This window comes from Pongo pygmaeus, chromosome 20, assembly GCF_028885625.2.
Source record: "Pongo pygmaeus isolate AG05252 chromosome 20, NHGRI_mPonPyg2-v2.0_pri, whole genome shotgun sequence".
Classification (NCBI taxonomy): Eukaryota; Metazoa; Chordata; class Mammalia; order Primates; family Hominidae; genus Pongo; species Pongo pygmaeus.
The window spans coordinates 37,559,742-37,581,169 of NC_072393.2; the positions used below are offsets into that span (position 1 = coordinate 37,559,742).

A 21,428-nucleotide genomic window follows, 5' to 3' on the forward strand; every position below is an offset into this window, starting at 1 on the left:
AAGATCGCACTACTGCATTCCAGCCTGGGCAACAGAGCGAAACTCCGTCTCAAAAAAAAAAAAAAAGAAAATTTGCACAAATCAGAAAATCATGAATCCTTAGCCATGAGCTCAGACCCAACTATTTCACCTTTCTGATTTCTCAGCTTTGTACTTTGTTAAAAGGAAAAACAAAAAAGAATATTTATAATTACCCATGTTACTACCATGGATTGATCAGTAATAATCAAGTATGGTTTTAAAATGAGAATGTATGTTATCTTAAATGTATACACAATGGAAAGCTGGACCTGAATAGACCCTCAACAAAATAAAACATTCATTTTTCAGGACTTATTAGCACCTACTAGTGACGTTTAAAGGCTTATTGTCACAACTGTGCACATCTCCAATTTTTTTTCTACTTGTCATCTTATTTAGTATCCATATTTCAGAAATAATGTGGCTGTGTTTTACTGAAATAGGCACATCAATCCACATCTTGTTCTTTTTGTTTATATCTGCAGTCCCATTTAAATTCAGTATTTCCAACCACAAACGGTGTTAGAAAATTCTATTTCCGGCTTATGAGAAAAAGTACAGCAGGATATGGTTCAAAGCTTAAGCTGTATTTATTTCTGCTCTTCCAGAGCTAGCATTCCACACAAAGTTATGCTGAAATAAACAGTGGTAGGAAACCAGTGGTTTCAAGGCTATCTGCATTTTCTAAAACTCTTCTCCATGTGAAACCTGGGAACACAGTTGGTGCGGCTATGCCTCCCTGGAATGATGATATTGGAGTCCACCACAGTCGCACCGCAGAGGTGAAAAACTCTAACGTGAGGCTCTTCAGCATTTGGGCCCACCTGGAGCAACCCTGTGCTCAGCCTGCAAATGCAGACAAAAGCTTCAGTGTACTGACAGTTGTTTTTTTAAAGTTCCAGGGTACATGTGCAGGATGTGTAGGCTTGTTACACAGGTAAACATGTGCCATGGTGGTTTGCTGTACCTATCAGCCCATCACCTAGGTATTAAGCCCTGCATGCATTAGCTATCCTGATGCTCTCCCTCCTCCCGCCCCACCCCACCACAGGCCCCAGTGTGTGTTGTTCCCCTCCCGGTGTCTGTGTGTCCTCACTGATCAGCTCCCACTTATAAGTGAGAACATGTGGTGTATGGTTTTCTGTTCCTGCGCTAGTTTGCTGAGGATAATGGCTTCCAGCTTCATCCATGTCCCTGCAAAGGACATAATCTTGTTCCTCTTTATGTCTGTATCGTATTCCATGGTGTATATGTACCACATTTTCTTTACTCAGTCTATCATTGATGGGCATTTGGATTGATTTCATGTCTTTGCTATTGTGAATAGTTCTGCAATGAACATACACATGCATGTATCTTTGTGATAGAATGATTTATATTCCATTGGGTATATACCCAGTAATGGGTACTGCTGCATCAAATGGTATTTCTGGTTCTAGATCTTTGAGGAATCGCCGGGCGTGGTAGCATGCACCTCTAATCCCAGCTACTCGGAAGGCTGAGACAGGAGAATCATTTGAACCCAGGAGGCAGAGGTTGCAGCGAGCCAAGCTTGCGCCACTACCCTCCAGCCTAGGCAACAGGAGCGACGCTCCATCTCAAAAAATAAAAAGTAAATAAAAATAAAAGTATACCTGCAAACCAGTCCAAATGCTAGTCAGGTGCCATCTTCAAGTCAGGTGCCATCCTGCAGGCCCAAGGCATAGCTTACTAGTTCTATCGAGTGGCCTCACGATCAGGTAGGAAAACCAAATCAGCACTTGTCTTTAACCATAATCCATTGATGAAACTTACTCTTGAAAGATAAAGTGGAACAAGGCATGGCACAGTGGCTCACACCTGTAATCCCAGCACTTTGGGAGGCCAAGGCGCGTGGACCATTTGAGGTCAGGAGTTTCAGACCAGTCTGGCTAACATGGTGAAACCCCATCCCTACTAAAAATACAAAAATTAGCCAGGCATGGTGGTGGGCACCTGTAATCCCAGCTACTCGGGAGGCTGAGGCAGGAGAATTGCTTAAACTCAAGAGGCGGAGGTTGCAGTCAGCCAGGATTGCACCGCTGCACTCCAGCCTGGGCGACAGAGTGCATAAGATTCTGTCTCAACAAAAAAGATAAAGTGGAACAATAGCCATATTCCTAACTAGGTTATACCTTACAAAACTAACAAGAATACAAATGGACATGAGATACAAAGGACATGATAGCTAATTAAAACCCTAAAACAGTAATATCTATCTACTGTAAACAGGCAAGTCAGCTGCACCTATACATTGTATTAAGTACCGTAAGAGTTTTTGAAATTCAAGAAGACATCAGGCCAAGTACAGTGGCTCACTGTAATCCCAGCATTTTGGGAGGCAAAGGCAGGAGGATTGCTTGAGGCCTGGAGTTCGATACCAGCCTGGTCAACAGGTGAAACCACATCTCTACAAAAATAAAAATTAAAAAATTAGCCTGGTGTAGTCCCAGTTACTTGGGAGGCTGAGGGGAGGATCGTTTGAGCCTGTAGTGAACTGTGATTGCACCACTACACACCACCCTGGGTGATAGAGCAAGATGAAAGAAAAAGAGAAAGAGAAAGAGAAAAAAAAAAAGGAAAGGGAGGGAGGAAGGGAGGCATGGAGGAAAGAAGGGGGAGGGAGAGGAAGGAAGGAAGGAGGGGAGGGGAGGGGAAGGGAAGGGAAAGAAAAGGAAAAAGAAAAGAAAGAAAAGAGAAAGAAAAAAGAGGGAAAGGGAGGGAGGGAGGAAGAAAGAGAAAAAGACGAGCAAGAAGAAAGAAAAGGAAGGAGGGAGGAAGGGGAGGAAGGGGAGGGAGGAGGGGAGGAAGGGGAGGAAGGAGGGGAAGAAGAGGAGGGAGGAAGGAAAGGAAGGAAGGGAAAGATGGAGGGAGGGAGGGAGGGACTAATGGTGTGCCTGACGCAATACACATCAACCTTAACCTTCAAAACAATGTACTCTTCACATGAGTAACGGCAGGTACTGCCAGTTGTTTCCTCAACATCCATTCTTCTATGATCACAGAATTTTTAGCTGGGCACAAAGCTGTCCAGGGAGGCTGTATTTCCCAGGCTTCCTTGTAGCTACATGAAGCCATGTGACCAAGTTATGGTTCATGGGATATGAGTAGTGATACATGAAACTTCTGAAGAGATCATGCCAGGCACAATGTCTCATGCCTGTAATCGCAGTACTTTGGGAGGCCAAGGAGGGAGAATCACTTGAGGCCAGGAGTTCAAGACCAGCCTGGGCGACATGGTGAAACCCCAACTCTACAAAAAAATACAAACATTAGCCGGGTGTGGTGACACACGCCTGTAGTCCTGTTACAGTAGGCAAACAGCTAGACATGAGCAGGAGGATGAGCCCCTGAGAAAAGGGAGGTCTGGGAAGCCTCATGCCTAGGGACCACCCAAAATTTGCTAATTATTAACATCTCTAATGCTGGAGGGGGTGGGCAATGAGTCCAGTGTGAGCAAGGAGGAGGGGAAATACCTATGCAGAAAGGAACGCCCCTTAAGACTCCTAGTAATCACCCACTCTTCAATTAACCTCTCAGAATGTCGCTAGCCGTGTGCTGATAAGGAGGGAAAGAGGGCAAAGGAGAAATTCCTAAGAGATACCAGGTGCAATAAATATAGATCTGACCTCCATACAACCCTCCTGGGGTGGTGGCAATGAGCAATGCAGCCATTTGGTAGAGTTCATACCCAACACTGGCCACACATACCCACCAACTAGTAGTAAGAGAGGGTCCCGTGAGCCTGGGAGGGAATGCGGCAGGGATAAAGGCAGGGACTTAAGGCAGAAGCAGGGAAACTAGACAAAGAAAAAAGGCAGGGACTTAAGAGAGGTGGGAACTTCCAGAAAAAATCTGACATCATTAAAACCCACCACAGAACTCTCGGGGTGGCTGCTGGCTCATTCTGTCTCCGCAGCTGGCTCTGCCTCATCTTTCAGAGTATTCTGTCTCTCTAAATAAACTCTCTGCTCTCTATTTTCCTTCAATCAATTCTCTCTTTTTTGGCTAAACTGTCTCTTGGCCAAATTCCTTCTCCCAAGGAAGACTAAGAACTGAGGACTCTGCTCTTCCAAGTAACACCCCCAACTACTCAGGAGGCTGAGGTGGGAGGATTGCTTGAGCCCAGAAGGTCGAAGCTACAATGAGCTGTAATTGCACCACTGCACTCCAGCCTGGGCAACAGAGTGAGATACTATCTCTAAAAATAAAAATAAAAAATATTTTTTTAAAAAAGAGATTAAATGAATCTAGGATCACAGAGTTCAAAGCTGGCTGAGAAAATATACCAGTTGTCCTTGAAACATTCACTGTATTTGATGGCTATCTTTTTCTCTAAACATATTGTAATGCAAATATAAAATTGTTTTGTTTCATAAAACAATAGAATACATCAGCTGAAGTTACCCCCAAAAGAAATGAAAGAAACTTCTGGGTGTGCCCTCAAAATTAAGGGGAGTTCCACCTCCCCTTCTTTCTCTGTTCTGCCACCTGTTATGTAAATGTTATGATCACTGACTATGAGAACAAGCACAGGACAGAACTAAAACTCAACAACAAAACCCAGTTCAAAAACGGGCAAAGGACTTGAACAGACATTTCTCTAAAGAAGATCTACAGATGGCCAACAAGTACATGGGAAGATGCTCAACATCACTAATCATTAGGGAAATGGAAATCAAAACTGCAATGAGATACCACCTCATACCCATTAGGGTGACTACTATCAAAACATAACAAAGCAGAAAATAAGAAAGTGTTGGTAAAGATGTGGAGACACTGGTACCCTTGTGCACCACTGGTGAGAATGTAAAATGGTACAATCACTGTGGAAACAGTATGGTGGTCTAATGGGCACAGAGTTTCAGTCTTAGAAGATGAAGAGTTTTGGAGGTATATGGTGGTGATGGTTGCACGACATTATGAATGTAATACCACTGAACTGGACATTTACAAATAGTTAAGATCAGGAAGGCGCAGTGGCAATCCCAGCACTTTGGGAGGCCAAGGCGGACAGATCACTTGAGGTCAGGAGTTTGAGACCAGCCTGGCCAACATGGTGAAACCCCATCTCTACTAAAAATACAAAAATTAGCCAGATGTGGTGGCGGGTGTCTGTAATCTCAGATACTCGGGAGGCTGAGGCACAAGAATCACTTGAACCCAGGAGGTGGAGGCTTCAGTGAGCCGAGATCACAGCCTGGGCAACAGAGCAAGACCTTGTCTCAAAAAAAAAAAAAAAAAAAAAAGTTAAGAAGGTAAATTTTATGTTTTTGCCACAAAAGAAAAATTTTTTAAAAACCAACTGTGACACTTTTGTTGGAAGGACCCTGGGTCCCTGACATTGTGGAACCAGACTGCTTACATGACAGAAATAAACATCACTTCAGCCACTGTCTTTTGGGTCAATACTGAACTCTCAGCTCTTATTTCCAGTCTGCCCCACCATTTACATATAGAGAAATACACTAAAGGGAAAAGTAAATCACCAGAATTCTGCAAGGATCCAACCACCAAACCCTAGTCTATATATCGGTGTTCCCACCTTCATTTCATTACCATCCTCCTAAGCCCTTCAAGGCATTTTTCCCAATCAATTTCCCCACCCATGACACAGAACTACTGTATTGTTTATCTCTCTAGGTACCGTAAGTGTATCTATGCTTTTTCTTTTTTTCTTTATTTTGGGACGGAGTCTTGCTCTGTCACCCAGGCTGGAGTGCAGTGGCATGATATTGGCTCACCGCAACCTCCGCCTCCAGGTTTAAGCGACTCTCTTGCCTCAGCCTCCTGAGTAGCTGCATCTACAGGCACGTGCCACTACACCTGGATAATTTTTGCATTTTTAATAGAGACGGGGTTTTGCCATGTTGACCAGGGTGGTCTCTAACTCCTGACCACAGGTGATCTGCCCACCTCGGCCTCCCAAAGTGCTGGATTACAGGCATGAGCCACCGCGCCAAGTCTGTCTATCTATGCTTTATACATAAAAATAGTAATTTTTTTCAACCCCCAGGGACCAGTTTTTCCCACTGGGGGGTCATAATGCCATAGGGAATTCACCCTTGTATTTAAATGAACTGGTTTAATGAAGATAGTTACAGGAAAAGCTATTTATTTCAAACCTCATTTCCTGGTATCTTGATTGAACATCCAAAAGGGTCAAGAGATTGTGATGAGAAACCTGTGAAAGGAGGCTGGATTTGTTACCTCCATCACGTGGAGAATCACTAAAGTACAACAAAATCAACTCAATACAGCTAGACTGTTGGGATAGTTTCCATCTCAGAGCTTTTGGACCTGGACAGTTGCAATCAAACCTGTGGACTTTATGCATAAGGAGTCCTTTGGGTTATCTCATCTCTGTCCACCAGTTGACTCAGGAAGGTTTGTGGGGAGCACTTGATAAGTGTTAGTGAAAATCCAGCCCTGCACTAGATTAGCCACAATTTAAGGCATGATAAAATGTCTGAATTCGAGAGTGTTAGAAACACATCCTTTTCTGGCTGAAAGTCCTGCTTACAACAGGAAAAAAAAAAAAGTCCCAGGCCTGACAATACGCCTTGGCATCTATTAGTGGGAAAAATCTGCTGCTGAGATTTGTGGACACATGTGTACATGCCTGTTTTGCAGGAAATGACATTACAGCAGTCCAAGGAAACAAACCAGAAGGACCAGCCAAGGACACTGATTCTCGGACTAACATCTAGAGAATCAGCACATGTGGCAAAAGCTTATGCAATAAAACATCATCATCTGCTTTAACTGAATACCTTACCTATTCGTGTCCTCATTCAAAAATACACAACAGTTATTCTAACCATGGAAATGGAAAAAAGTGTAGGTGGTAACCATGGAAATGAAAAAAGTACAGACAAGTAGAGGTAAGCAGAGAAGCAGGTGTTAAAGAAGAAAATGAGGCCAGACACAGTGACTCACCCCTGTGATACCAGTGCTGTGGGATGCCAAGGCAGGAGGATTGCTTGAGGCCAGAAGTTTGAGACCAACCTGGGCAACATACTGAAACCCCACCTCTATTAAAAATTGACCAGGTGCAGTGGCTCACACCTGTAATCTCAACACTTTGGGAGGCCAAAGTGCGTGGATCACCTGTGGTCAGGAGTTTGGGACTAGCCTGGCCAACACGGTGAAACCTTGTCTCTAATAAAAACACAGAAAAGTTAGTGAGGCATGGTGGTGCATGCCTGTAATCCCAGCTACTTGGGAGGCCAAGGCAGGAGAATCACTTGAACTCAGGAGATGGAGGTTGCAGTGAGCTGAGATCGCATCATTGCACTCAGTCTGATGACAAGAGTGCAATGGGTGACAAGAGCGAAACTCTGTCTCAAAAATAGTAACAATAATAATTTAAAAGAAAATGAAACAAAAAATTCCATATGTAAATACTTTGTGAACTTTACATTTTATAGAATCCTTGGATTTGTGCACCTATGCTAATCTGTCTAAAAATTTCACTATTTTAAAGCACTACAAATCTAGTAATATAAAGTTGAACAAGGGAAGAGAAAAAACACAAACAATATTTCACAATGCTTTTTCTGAATGTTCCCAGACCAAATCGAGGCTCAGGCTGCTTATTCTCACGGCCCAATAATGAGATGCAGATGAACTGGGAAAGGAGGGAGTTTATTTCTGTAACTGGGTACAGGGAGAAGGCCTAGAAATTATCCCCAGACCAACTCAAAATCACAGTGTTCCAGAGCTTATATACCTTCTAAGCTATATGTCTGTGTGTAAGTGTGCATTCACCTAAAGACATAAGTGGTAGACTTTTTCTGATTTCTAACTAAGATCTGAGTCCTGAAGACCTTCCCCTGGAGCCTCAGTAAATTTATTTAATCTGAATGGGTCCAGGTGCTGAGGTGATTATCCTTATCTTGTTTTCTGCTAAATCACGGTTTGGGGAGTTCCTTCAGACCCCAATAAACTTGTCTGTGGAGGCCTGGGGAGTTTCTTCAGACCCCCAATAAAACTTGTATAATCCCAAACGGGTCCTGTGGAGAATTCCTCGTTATCTTGTCATGCTTCAAGGCCCAGGAAAGGCCAGCGCAAAACTCTTCGTGGGCTTTTGTTACATTCCAGCCTTTGTATAGGGCACTAGCTCTATCAGCTTTTAATATTTAACTTCACCACTCAGTCAGGACTGAAACGGTTGTTATGGAGGCCTGCATTAGTGAGACCTGGCCGGCCACATGAAGACTCACAGAGAAGAAGCCATCTATTGACAAACATTTTAAAGGAGGGAAAGAGGAATCCAATGTGATGTCAGTGACTGTGGGACTCTGGAATGATGCAAGCATAGAGGAAGCTCATCCCTGGCACTCGGCCTGGGTTCCCTAAGACCCACGCGTGCTAAGCCAATCTCAGAGGACTGCCATAGACAGACCCCACCTCTGTGGTCTCTGACATGAGTCATATACAGTGTGTGTAAAACAATCCAATGGGATGTATGCAGAAAACACTAGGATTTCCACGTGTAGTCACTTTGCTTAAAAATATGTTTATATGGGCTGGGTGTGGTGCCTCATGCCTGTAATCCCAACATTTTTGTAGGCCAAGGCTGGAGGATCACTTGAGCTCAAAAGTTCAAGTCTAGCCTGGGCAACATGGCGAGACCATGCCTCATTTAAAACAAAAAAAAATGTTTATATGTATACAGAAAGAGAAGACAAAATTTTTTTCTGATAAAAGTTTGGAGGCTGGGCGCACTGGCTCACGTCTGTAATCCCAGCACTTTGGGGAGACCAAGGCAGGCAGATCACTTGAAGCTAGGAGCTCAAGACCAGCCTGGCCAACATGGTGAAGCCCCATCTCTACTTGAAGTACAAAAATTAGTCAGGCGTGGTGGCACACGCCTGTAGTCCCAGCTACTCAGGAGGCTGAGGCATGAGAATCACTGGAACCCAGGAGGTCAAGGCTACAGAGAGCCGAGATCGTGCCACTGCACTCCCGTTTGGGAAACAGAGTGAAACCCTGTCTCAATAAATAAATAAATAAATAAAAGAAGTTTGGTGACCATTGCATTGACTTTTACCAAGACACTTGAAAAGTCAACTAAATTGGATAAAAGTACTGTTGGAAAAAAATATATGTAGTATACCAAACTGCCCCATACATGTTTCTGTAAGGGAATACTCAGCATTGTAAATATTTCATTTCTCCCAAACATTTCTAAACACTTTATATAATTCTAGTAAAAATTTCCATGGATTCTGTTTTAGAACTTGGTAAATGATTATAAAGTTTATCTGAGCAAATAAATATGCAGAAATTGCCAAAATATGTGGTTAAAAGAAGTGTAATGAAGGGTCAATTGCCCTCTCAATATGAAAACATTCTATAAAATAATTAAAAACATGTAGAACTGTTTCAAAACTAATTCCTTTTTAAAATCATTTAAACATAAGTGTCATCTTATAATACAAAAATTAGCCAGGCGTGGTGGCTATAGTCCCACCTATAGTCCCAGCTACTTGGGAGGCGGAGGTGGGAGAACTGCTTGAGCTCGGGAGGTGGAAGTTGCAGTGAGCTGAGATCATGCCACTGCACTCCAGCCTGGGCCACAGGGCAAGACCCTGTTTCCAAAAAAAAAAAAAAGAGTGAGCTTATAAATAAGCCATATACATATGGGAATTCAGTATGTGGTACAGGTAATTTAAATCAGTAGAGTAAGGATGATGGTGAAATAATCAACTATCTAATTTAAAAAAAATTGTCAAGTCTCTCTCACACCATAATTAAAAAGTTATAATATTTTTAAATACTAGCAGAAAGAATTAAAAAACATTTACAATCTTGAGATGGGGAAGGTTTTTCTAAGCATGATGGAAAAACCCAGAAGGTATAAAAGAAATTTGACAATATAAAAATGGAAAATCCCTGCATAGCAAAAGACATCATACCAGATACACAATAATGAGAAACTATCTGCAGCATATATGACAACAGATTAATAAATACCCATAATAGGCCAGGCGCAGTGGCTCACACCTGTAATCCCAGCACTTTGGGAGGCCGAGGTGGGCAGATCCCTTGAGCTCAGGGGTTCAAGACTAGCCTGGGCAACATGGCAAAACCCCATCTCTACAAAAAAAAATTGTTTTAAATTAGCCAGGCACACACCTGTGGTCCCAGCTACTCAGGAGGTTGAGATGAGAGGATTTCGTGAGCCCAGAAGGTTGAATCTGCAGTGAGCTGAGATGGCGCGATGGCACTCCAGTCTGGGCAACAGAGCAAGACCCTGTCTCGAAAACAAAAACAAAAAAAACCCATAATCTATAAATAATCCCGTCATAGCAAGATTAAATAGATGGTGAAAGAACACAAAAAGACAAATTATACAAAAGAAATGCAAATAGCCAATAAACTCCTGATATATTGTCTTCACCTCACTAATAAAGAATGCACACTAATCATGTATTATTTGTCACCTAAGATAGGCAAAGCTTTAAAAAACTAATTGTTGGCAAGGGCATGGAGAAATAAGTGTCATAATACCCACTGGTGGAAAAGAAAAACAATAGAATCTTTAACCTTTTTGGAATGTAGTTTGCCAATGTTTATGACAATTTAGAATATGAGTTCTAGGGCTGGGCATGGTGGCTCACAACTGTAATCCCAGCACTTTGGGAGGCCAAGGCGGGTGGATCACTTGAGGTCAGGAGTTCAAGACCAGCCTAGCCAACATGGTGAAATCCCATCTCTACTAAAAAACAAAAATTAGCCCAGCATGGTGGCGGGTGCCTGTAATCCAAGCTTCTCGGGAGGCTGAGGCAGGAGAATCGCTTGAACCTGGGAGGCAGAGGTTGCTGTGAGACAGGATTGCGCCACTGCACTCTAGCCTGGGCGACAGAGTGAGACTCTGTCTCAAAAAAAAAAAAAGAATATGAATTCTAACAACCCTGTTTCCAGAAATACATCCTAAAGAGTTACATAAATATAAGTATGTTCTTACAGCTTCCCTGAAATAGCATAAAACTAGAAACAACCTAGACGTCCAACTAGATGGGAATAAATAAATCGTAACACATACATATGGTAGATATTGTATTGGTTACCTATCATTGTACAAAATTACCCCCAAAACTTAGTGGCTTAAAACTACAATGTACATTTATTATCCTCACAGTCTCTGTGTGTCAAATACTTGGGAGTGGCACAGATGGGCACTTCTGGCCCAAGGTCTCTTATGCCGCCATCTGAAGGCTGACCTGCAGCTGGCCAATCTATTAGGTTGGTGCAAAAGTAATCATGGTTTTTGCCATTACTTTTAATTTCGCACCAACCTAATATTTCCAAGATGGCTCACTCCCACGGCTGCCAAGGTGGCGCAGGCTGTTGCCTACGTGGCCTTCTCTGCAGGTGGTTTGCGTGTCCTCACTACACGGTGGCTGGCATCCCCGCTAAGTGCGCAATCCAAGAGAGGCTGAGGCTGAAACTAGGATGTCTGTTATGACTTAGCCTCAGAAGTCCCACACTGTCACTTCCACGGTATGCTGTTGTTCACGAAGAAAAACCACGATTCTGTGGGACCGGATACTGATGAGTATAAACATGAGGCAGCACGGATCGTGTAAGCTGAGGTCTAAAGGCTGAAGAGTACCTAGTCAAGTAAAGAGGCTTTAAGACTTTTTATAAGCCACGTGACAAACCTCTGACAGAGGTTTATGTGAATAGAAAGTGAAGGAGAGGTTGGAGAGGGAAACAGAGCCTGATTCGTGGCAGTCCTTACAAACTGTGTTATGGAGCTTAATTTTTATAATAAAGCCAAAACGCCTCCAAGGGATTTATATTTTATTAAGATCACTATGGTTATTACATAGAGGTAAATGGACTACGGTGGTGGCAACAGAGATGAGCAAAGTGAACAAGATCTGAGGTATTTACGAGATAAATGCCAACAGGACTCAATGGATGACTGGATATGTGGATTACACAATAGAGAAGAATCAAGGATGGCTTCTAGGCTCTTGATTTGAGCAATAAGGCAAATGGAACACACGGAAGGAACAGCAAGTGTGGGGATTAGAAAAAGGTTTAACATGTTGAGTTTGAGGTGTTTGCACACATGGAAATGTCCAATAGGCGGTGGACATATGGCACCTGGAGATCAGGAGATACACCTGGACATAAAAACAGGAGTTATCAGAGGATCAGTGGAAATCAGATCCACGGACCACAGAATCATTGATTTTTAAGAGAAAGAGGAGGCCAGGCATGGTGGCTCATGCCTGTAATCCCAACACTTTGGAAGGCTGAGGCAACAGGATCGCTTCAGCCCAGGAGTTTGAGACCAGCCTGGGCAACACAGAGACCCCCTGCCACCCCCAATCTTTACAAAAAAATTTTAAAAAAATAGTCAGGCATGGTGGTGCATGCCTGTAACCTAGCTACTCTGGAAGATGAGATGGGAGGATTGCTTGAGCCTTTGAGAGCAAGGCTGCACTGAGCCATGATTCAGCCACTGCACTCCAGGCTGGATGACACAGCAAGTCCTCTTTCCAAAAAGGGAGAAGGGAGGAGGAGAAGAAGAAGAAAGAAGAAAGAAGGAGGAGGAGGAGGAGGAACAGGAGGAAGAGGAAGAAGAAGAAGGAAGAGGAAGAAAGAAGAAAAGAAGAAAGAAGAGAAAGAGAAGGGAGGAGGGAGGAGGAATAGCTGCATGAAACTTGAAAGGAATGCCTGAAAGGTAGACAGAAGAAACACGCACAGTCTGTTGTCACAGAAGGCAGGAATGATGGAGAGTGTTTATACTAAGTCAAACAATTGAAAAATGAACACTAGGCTGGGCACGGTGGCTGACACCTGTAATCCCAGCACTTTGGGAGGCCAAGGCAGGTGGATGACTTGAGATCAGAAGTTTGAGACCAGCCTGGCCAACATGGTGAAGCCCTGTCTCTACTAAAAATACAAAAATTAACCGGGCGTGGTGGCCAGCACCTGTGATGCCAGCTACTCAGGAGGCTGAGACAGGAGAATCGCTTCAATCTGGGAGACGGAGGTTGCAGTGAGCCGAGATCGCCCCACTGCACACCAGCCTGGGTAACAAAGTTAGACTCTACCTCAAAAAGTTAAAATAAATAAAATTTAAAAAATGAACATCGTATATCAGACAAGAAAAAGCAAGTAAGACAAAAGAACTCACACCCTCGGGATCCCAAGACAAGATACTTCCATGGGAAGGATGTAATGAACAGTGTTAAAAAGACTTCTGGTGCAGTGCTTCTCAAAGTGTGATGTACATATAAATGACCTGGGGGTCATATTAAAATGCAGATTTTGGCTACACAGGTCTTGGGTAGGACCTGAGACCCGGCTTTTCTCAGAAGACCCCAGGTGATGCCCATGCTGCACAGCCGACAGACCACATGTTGAGTAACAAGATTCTGCTGTGGTTCCCAAACTTTTCTGAGCACAGAATTATCTGGAAAACTTCTGTATTAGTCCATACAGCTATACATACTGCTATAAAGAATACTGCTATAATGAATGCCCAAGAGTGGGTAATTTATAAAGGAAAGAAGTTTAATTGACTCACAGTTCAGCATGGCTGGGGAAGCCTCAGAAAACTTACAATCATGGCAGAAGGCAAAGGGGGAAGCAAGGCACTTTCCTCACAAGGAGGCAGGAAGCAGAAGTGCTGAGCGAAGAGGCAAGAGCCCCTTATAAAACCATCACATCTTGTGACAACTCACTATCATGAGAACAGCATGGGGCAAGCTGCCTCCGTAATTCAATTACCTCCACCTGGTCTCTCCCTTGAAAGGTGGGGATTATGGGAATTACAATTCAAGATGAGATGTGAGTGCAGACATAAAGCCTAACCATATCAACTTCTTAAAGATTAGTGGTCCCCTAGCCCTACAGATTCTAAATTGAGTAGGCATGGGGTAGGACCTGATAACATGCATTTCTTAACAACCTCCCAAGTGATGGTGACAGTGACGCTGCAGATCCCCAGACCATACTTTTGAGATGCACAGCACAACTATTTGCGGCCCTGGCAGAGACAACCAGGGAGACTATTTAGGCTTCTAAACCTACTGCAAACCAGAAGTCTTCCTATACACCACCACTGCAGTCACAGTCCATTACAGGAGCCCATTCCTTTTACAGTCCCTCCCTGGCTCCTGGCTCATATGGCCAGAAGTGTGAGCAAGGACCTACACTCATTATCAATCACCTCCATGGTTACTTTATCAGAACCAAAGACTCATTCTTAATTGGCTTATTCTCCCCAAGACTTACTCTCAGCAGTAGGTCCTACTTAGGAAAAGTCTCAAAGCTTCATCTTGCTTAGGAATGTCCTTTCATAGTATTAAAACAAGCAGCCGCTGCTGAATTCTATTTTCTTTTTAACTAAGCGATGATGTTTCACAATGGTCACATTTTCCCCAGAGTGAAACAACTTGAGAGAAAAAAAAAAAAAACCCTATACAATAAGAAGGAAATCCTATTTAAGGGGGACTCAATTCAGCTATGTATTCATGAAGCAGACAAATGTACATAAAGGCATCTTAACGTGAAAAATAAACATACAGTCCTGGCCCTCAAGCCAGGCGACAGAAAAGCTATCAATGACCAGGCTGAAACAAGACAAATGCCATCTGAAAAAACAGCTGACATTTGTTTCTATCAAAGCCATCCAGCAGATACCTCAATATCTTTCCACAGAATGTGTGCTCTTTACTAACAACCGCCACACAAAGGAGGACGATCTCCAGCAGAGGTGACTAGGAAAGGCTTCCTGGATGGAGTAATTTAATGTTGGAGTCAGACCAATGAGCCGCCTTTTCACGGATGGAGGTCCCAGATGGCCATTCCTTTAACAAAAATCAATTAACATGTAAATTATGTACTGACAAATAAAACGTTTGATGGGCCCGCTGCAGTGGCTAAAGCCTGTAATCCCAACATTTTGAGAGGCTGAGGCAGGAGGCCTGCTTGAACTCAGGAGTTTTAGACCAGACTGGTCAACACAACGAGACCGCATCACTATAAAAATTAAAATGAATCTCAGCTACTCAGGAGGCTGAGGAAGCAGGGTCACTCGGGTGCAGGGGACTAAGGTTGCAGTGAGCTACGATCACACCACTGCACTCCAGCTTGGACGACAAAGCAAGACCCCCGTCTCTACGAAAAATTTAAAAATTAGCCGGGCATAGTAGTGCGAGCCTGTGGTCCCAGCTACTCGAGAGGCTGAGGCAGGAGGATCGCTTGCGCCCAGGAGGCCGAGGTTGCAGTGAGCCGTGATAGCACCACTGCACTCCAGCCTGGGCGACAGACTGAGAGCCTCACCTGTAAAAAACAATTCTAAAAAAGGTTCCATCTAGTGTTTTTCGTGGTGTGACTAAGAAAAGTATCTAGAAATAAAGCACAGTCAGTACCTGCTCTCAAAAAACGGCTGCCAATCTAGTTTGGAAACAGAAAAATATACCCGACTGAGAACACAGAGGAGCCTATTTTCGGAAGAGGGGCGTCTTTGGAGACGCAAAATCCTCTCTGCGGGACGCCGACGGGCAGTCAGTAAAGGACTTCCAAGCACTGGTCAGTGGCAATCGGGCGCTGGGGCTTTGCCAAGGCCCGGAGGCGGCGCGCCAGGCCGGGCAACGCGGGAAGCGGGGCAGGCCCGAGTGGCCCTACTGCTGCCGTCCCTACCGATCCCTGCGCATCCGCCACAGAGCAGGGAACGGCAGGAAGGAGGAAGGAGGGGGAGTTCCGTAAATCAGGCCCTCAGGGGCTCCCAGGCCCTCACCCCTCTCAAGCCCCGGGGACCACCGCGGAGCCGCTGCTCCCGGCCGTGCGGCTCGAGGCGAACCTTCCTCAGAGCCGCCGGGCCCTCCTATCCCGAGCCGTATCTCTAGCTCTGGCCTGAGGCGACCGGCGACTGCGTGCGCAAACACAGGATCCACACCCCACTCCCCGCGACTGTGGCTCAGCGGCCGCCCTCAGAGTCTCCGGAACAGACAGGACTCAAGGCGGACCAGGCAAGCGGAAGTGTGCCGCTTCCTTCCGGCCAGCGCCGCACGAGACGGGGCGGGGAACCGCGGGAGGAGGCGGGGCCTCGTGTTGACGAACAGCTCCCGGGGCCTATGGGCGCGTCGGCAGCCGCCCGGCCTCTCCGGTGCGCCCCCTCCCCGGGGCTGTCGACGCCCCCCAGCCCCTCATTTCCACGAAGCTCCTCGGCGGTTCTGCCCTCCTTGTACCCGCGGCGCGGACCCGCCCCCGCCTAGCCCCGTCGGCCTCCTTCCCTTCCCGGAGCCGCGCGTGAGGACGGCTGAGGCCGCAGGTCTGTGGCGGCGCGCGGGGACGCGCGGGCGAGGGTCTCCCGAGAGGGCGGGCGGGCGCCGGCGGAACCCACGGCTACAGCCCCGAGCCCCTGGGGCCGACCCTCCCCGCCGCGTGGCGCAGTCGGGGGGCGCGGCCGCGGCGTCGGGGCGTAGGGAGGGGCGGAGCGCGGGAGTGTCTGCCGGGACGCGGGCCGGGCTGGGCTCGGGAAGGACCAAGTTTGCGGAGCGGCTTCTGCTCGTCGGCCGTGCGGCGAGGCAGGGCCTGGGCTGCGGCCCTGGCGGCCGCTCGCGGTCCTGGGAGAGCTGGGGCGCGTGCCCGAACTTCCCGGCTGCCCCTGTCCTGGGAGACCTACCTGATGGGGACGCCAGGTGTGCAGGGGCGTGGCGCGTAGGTAAGCGGACCCGGTGCTTGCCTCGCCCAGGGGATGCTCACTAGAGCGCTAGGCTTTTTTATTTTTATTTTTTAGAGACAGGGGTCTCGCTGTCTCGCCCAGGCTGGAGTGCAGTGGCGCTGTCACGGCTCACTGAAACCTCGAACTCTTGGGCTCAAGCGATTCTCCCACCTCAGCCTCTGGAGTAGCTGGGACCACAGGCATGCGCCACCGCACTCGCCTATTTATTTTATTTTATAGATAGGGTCTCGCTCTGTTGCCCAGGCTGGTCTCAAACTCTTGGTCTGAAGTCATCCTCCTGCCTCAACCTCCCAAAGCGCTGGGATTACATGAGCCGCCTCGCCCGGCCAGCACTAGTTGTCCTTATTAATAAAGAATCGCTTCTGGTCCCTTTTCAGTTGTTTACGATGGCATTCCTTTTGATCTGGTGGAGAAACTTTTTTTCATAGTTCTTGGGACTGTTGCAGTGCCTGACACATAATTGGTACTTAAATATGTGTTGGTTTTCTGCCTTAACATATTAGAATATATGAATTGTTTAAAAAAGTCCTCTCCCACTTAGGGAGGACTCTAGGATGAGGTCACATGGGGGATAAGCCCATCTGTGGCTGTAGGACTTTGTTAAACACTCCTCTTCTCCCTCTCTCTTCCAGATTCTCCATTTCCAGTGCTTGAAAGCACAGTACTTAAATCTGGCTTCCTGCCTTTTTTTTTTTTTTTTCTTGGTATGAATGAATACATGAATTGTATAATGTTAGTTGTTTGTTCTGTAGAGCAAGTTACCCTTAGGAATTAATAAACTGTGGAAACAATCATGTCAGGCTACTAGTCACATTTAAGAAATAATTAGTAAGAGGCTGTTCATTATTCAGAGGAGTGAAGCAAGATGTTCTGGAGGACTGGAACCCGCTTACTCATACTGCCACCACTCCCCCGCCTCCCACTTGCTACTGCCAAACCAGGCTCCTGCTCCCCGCGGTTACTCCCACCGACGCTCCCTGGGATAGCAGCTGCCCTGATTGGCACACCCCCGCAGTCATCACCACTGAGGCATATTCCTGAAGCTGCCAGTGTGAATTGTTTTATAGAACACTGGTGTTAAAATTCAGGTACCTGAGACAAAACAATATTTTAATTCTTCAAAATCCGGTTGTCAACACATTTACTATGGAGTATCTCCCACGTGGCCACTTCTGTGGGAGGTACTGAAGACCTACTACCGCCTATGGAAGTAGAAAATAATATACAACTGTGTAATTACGTGACGCATTGCATGGTAACTGCTATGGCTCAGGGAGGGAGAAGATCAGCCGGAACTGGAATGTCCCAAGATGTTCTGGAAGAAAAGCAGTGACTCGTTAGTGTTGTTCACCTGTATTCCTGACTCCTGGCAGGGCCTGCTGTAGAGCACATGCTTCATGAATAAATATGATTGAGTTAAATAAATATTTGAATTGTGTTTTGAGTGTAACTTTGAAGGCCAGCAACGATTTAGATGGCAAGATCGAGGGCAGGCTGGGCACGATGGCTCATGCATGTAATCCTAGCACTTTGGAAGGCCAAGGCAGGGAGGATCGCATGAGGCCAGGAGTTCAGTACCAGCCTGAGCAAGATAGGGACACCCCATCTTTACAAAAAATAATTAGCCAGGTGTGGTAGCACATGCCTATAGTCCAGATACTCGGGAGGCTGAGGTGGGAGGATCACCTGAGCCTGTGCAAGTAGAGGCTACAGTGAGCCGTGATGGTGCCACTGCACTCCAGCCTGAGTGACAGTGAGACCCTGTCTTGGGGGAAAGAAAAAAAAAAGATGGGAGGGCATGCTAATAGAGGGAAAATGGCATAAGTAAAGGCATTTCAGCATGGATGAGCACGGGGTGTGTTGGGGAGAAGGCACTGACGTTGATGGCCTGTTTATTGCTATCTAGGAGTGATTGGGAGAACAATGCATGTAAGTCTGCAATCATGATGTCCATCCGGCAAAGAAGAGAAATAAGAGCCACAGAAGTTTCTGAAGACTTTCCAGCCCAAGAAGAAAATGTGAAGTTGGAAAATAAATTGCCATCTGGTAGGTGATTTAAACTAAAGCAGCAATTTGGGTTGCTTTTATTTCTGCATATTAAAATGTCACTCTCCAATAGGATAAAAATTTGGTGGGACCTAACAATTGAAACTTGTTCTAGTACCCTGATGTTCTAATTGCAATTTGATTAGATTGACTTTACAATTATGATTTGACAAAAGATGAAAGAGCTTTGATTAGAAGTGTTTGTCAGCTGTCTGTTCGTTAACTTACGGTTCATCCAATCTCATCCTTTGACTCTCTAAGAGTAATAGTCCCCCACCCACACCCCAGATTTTAGTCTATCTCTAATTTTTCTGGTCGTGTATACTATTTACACCAGGCAACCTTACCTTGGGTGAGTTTCCATTAAGGTAGTGAAAGTTGGATCAACATTTTTTAAAAATTCTTTATAATTAATCAAATTCCTGAAGTTTTCATTTGCTTTTTTTTTTTCTTTTATTGGTGGGAAAAGTAATCAGAACTTGGTCAGTTGTTTGTATAATGGTAAAGACTTGCTAAGTGATGCATCAAATAGCACTAATTACCAACTTCTTGCTTCCTGAGTAGCTTTTGTAACTAAAGCATGGTCAGGATTTTAAAAGTTAACATGCAAATCTTCATACCCATTAACCATTTTGGATATCTGACAGAATTTACATTATTTTACAGCCATGTTAATTCTTACCAGCCAGGCTAGTAAAGCAGTTCAGGGAAACAGTTTAACAAAAGTAATCTGTAATGGAAGGTCATGCCACCTGGCTCAGCCATTAGCAAGTAATGCGTTTTGGATAATAGTACTTTCTGAACACCTTAAACAATGCAAAGAAAGAAAAATATACTCCCATCCTGAAACTAACACCAATGGCACTGTCTTGCTGTCTTAATGTCATATTCTGCACATGTATACCCATAAGCATTCGTATACAGTTGTGCAAAATTGGGATCCACATGTTGTTTTGTAGCTTGCTATTTTTCTCTTATTATGTTATGAACATGTCATAAGCCAGTTAACGTATTTTTGAAATATCATCTATGTAAAGTATTTTTATAGCTGCCACTATAGAAGTAAAAGGTTTTCTTACCATTTGCTAATACAGACAGAACTGTGATCAATTTCCTTGTGGCCATATGTTTGTTTAGAACTTTATTTCCTTGGGGCATGTCTGAGTCCATTTCTGTTGCTATAAAGGAATATTTGAGGCTGGGTGATTTATAAAGAAAAGAAGTTTCTTTGCCTCAGGGTTCTGCAGACTGTATGAGAAGCATGGCACCAGCATCTGCCTCTAGTAAAACCTCAGGAAGCTTCCAATCGTGGCGGAAGGCTTAGGGGAGCCAGTGTGTAGAGATTACATGACCAGAGTAGAAGCAATTTCCAGGGAACACAGGATGTCAGGCTCTTTTTTAACCAACCAGCTCCCCTAGGACTAACAGAATGAAAACAGTATACTGCTAGAATCTTACCAAGCCGTTTATGAGGGCTCTGGTTCCATCACCACACCACCTCTCATTAGGCCCCACCTCCAACATTGGGAAAATCACATTTCATCATGAGATTTGGAGGGGCCAAATAGTCAAACCATAGCAGGGTACATGCCTGGATTTGGAATTACTGGCCAAACGGGATGCTCATTTTGGTGGCTTTTACTCGCTGCTGCTATGTTGCATTCCAGAGAGGCACCAATTTATTCTTCTAGCAGCAATGTTTGAAGATGTCTATTTTTTATACCCTTACCAAAACAGAGTATTAGCATTTTGAAAGCTGTCAAATTGGCCAAGATTTTTAAAACTATAACTCACAGTTTTGATTTGCATTTCTTTAACATTAATGAATTTAAACATCTTCAGTCTGTTATTATTATTGGCCACTTTTTTCTATTGTACATTGCCTGTTCACGTCCTTAATCTTTTTCCTACTGCAGTGTTCATCCTGACAGGACAATAAATTGTCCTGAAATAAAATAAATTGTCCTGAAAGTATTCATCTTATGTTAAGGGTATTTAAGCTTTCTTATATGTGCTATCCATATTTTCCTTAGTTTATATGTCCTTTAACTTGAGTTATGTTGGATTATTTATTCTGTGGGTTTTTCCCCCCCAGAGCATTCCTGCAAAACCTGTGGGTTTTTAAAAAAAAGTTTCAGGTAATCAGCCAGGCGCAGTGGCTCATGCCTATAATCCCAGCACTTTGGGAGGCTGAGGAGGGTGGATCACTTGAGGTCAGGAGTTCAAGACCAGCCTGGCCAACATGGTGAAATCCTGTATCTACTAAAAATACAAAAATTAGCCAGGCATGGTGGCATGTGCCTGTAGTCCTAGCTACTCAGGAGGCTGAGGTGGGGGAATTGTTTGAGCCTAGGAGGCAGAGGTTGCAATGAACTGAGATTGCACTACTGCATTCCATCTTGGGCAACAGAGCAAGATCCTGTCTCAAAAAACAAAAATTATTTTTTAGGTAATCAAGTTTTTAAAATAGCTTTTAAAGAATAAGCCACCAATTGTACCTAGATTATCTAAAAGATCGATTATGTCCTAGACACATAACACATTTAGTCATCCATTTAACAGACTTCATAGTTAAATTTTGGTTGTTAAGCTGTGCCAGACAGAGGCCCTCAGTATTAAACAT

The 21,428-nt window shown here is 44.7% G+C and overlaps 1 protein-coding gene and 1 long non-coding RNA gene across 10 annotated transcripts in view; one reads left to right on the forward strand and one right to left on the reverse strand.

Annotated features, from left to right (window-relative positions):
• Positions 1-587: 587 nt before the first annotated feature.
• On the reverse strand, positions 588-16,110 carry LOC129020398 (uncharacterized). 4 transcript variants are annotated; one of them, XR_010124886.1, is made up of 6 exons: positions 15,812-16,110; positions 14,713-14,879; positions 10,183-10,300; positions 2,307-2,449; positions 1,656-1,708; positions 588-867 (listed from the first exon to the last, which is right to left on the reverse strand). It is a non-coding gene; the product is annotated as an uncharacterized LOC129020398 (long non-coding RNA). The 4 variants fall into 4 exon arrangements; XR_008495803.2 differs by adding an exon at positions 6,165-6,223 and having other exon boundaries at positions 1,656-2,449; XR_008495802.2 differs by lacking the exon at positions 1,656-1,708.
• A 17-nt stretch (positions 16,111-16,127) lies between these two features.
• DPY19L3 (dpy-19 like C-mannosyltransferase 3) overlaps positions 16,128-21,428 on the forward strand; it is a 79,928-nt gene continuing 74,627 nt past the window's right edge. For 2 of the 6 annotated variants that reach the window (XM_054464665.2, XM_063657490.1), the window contains exons 1-2: positions 16,129-16,345; positions 18,666-18,805. In XM_054464665.2, coding sequence (XP_054320640.1) covers positions 18,703-18,805 — 103 coding nt within the window. In that variant the 5' untranslated portion in view covers positions 16,129-16,345; positions 18,666-18,702. Of the gene's footprint in view, positions 16,346-16,377; positions 16,739-18,665; positions 18,806-21,428 lie in introns of those variants that run through there. The other 4 variants (XM_054464663.2, XM_063657492.1, XM_063657491.1 and 1 more) reach the window with 4 other exon arrangements.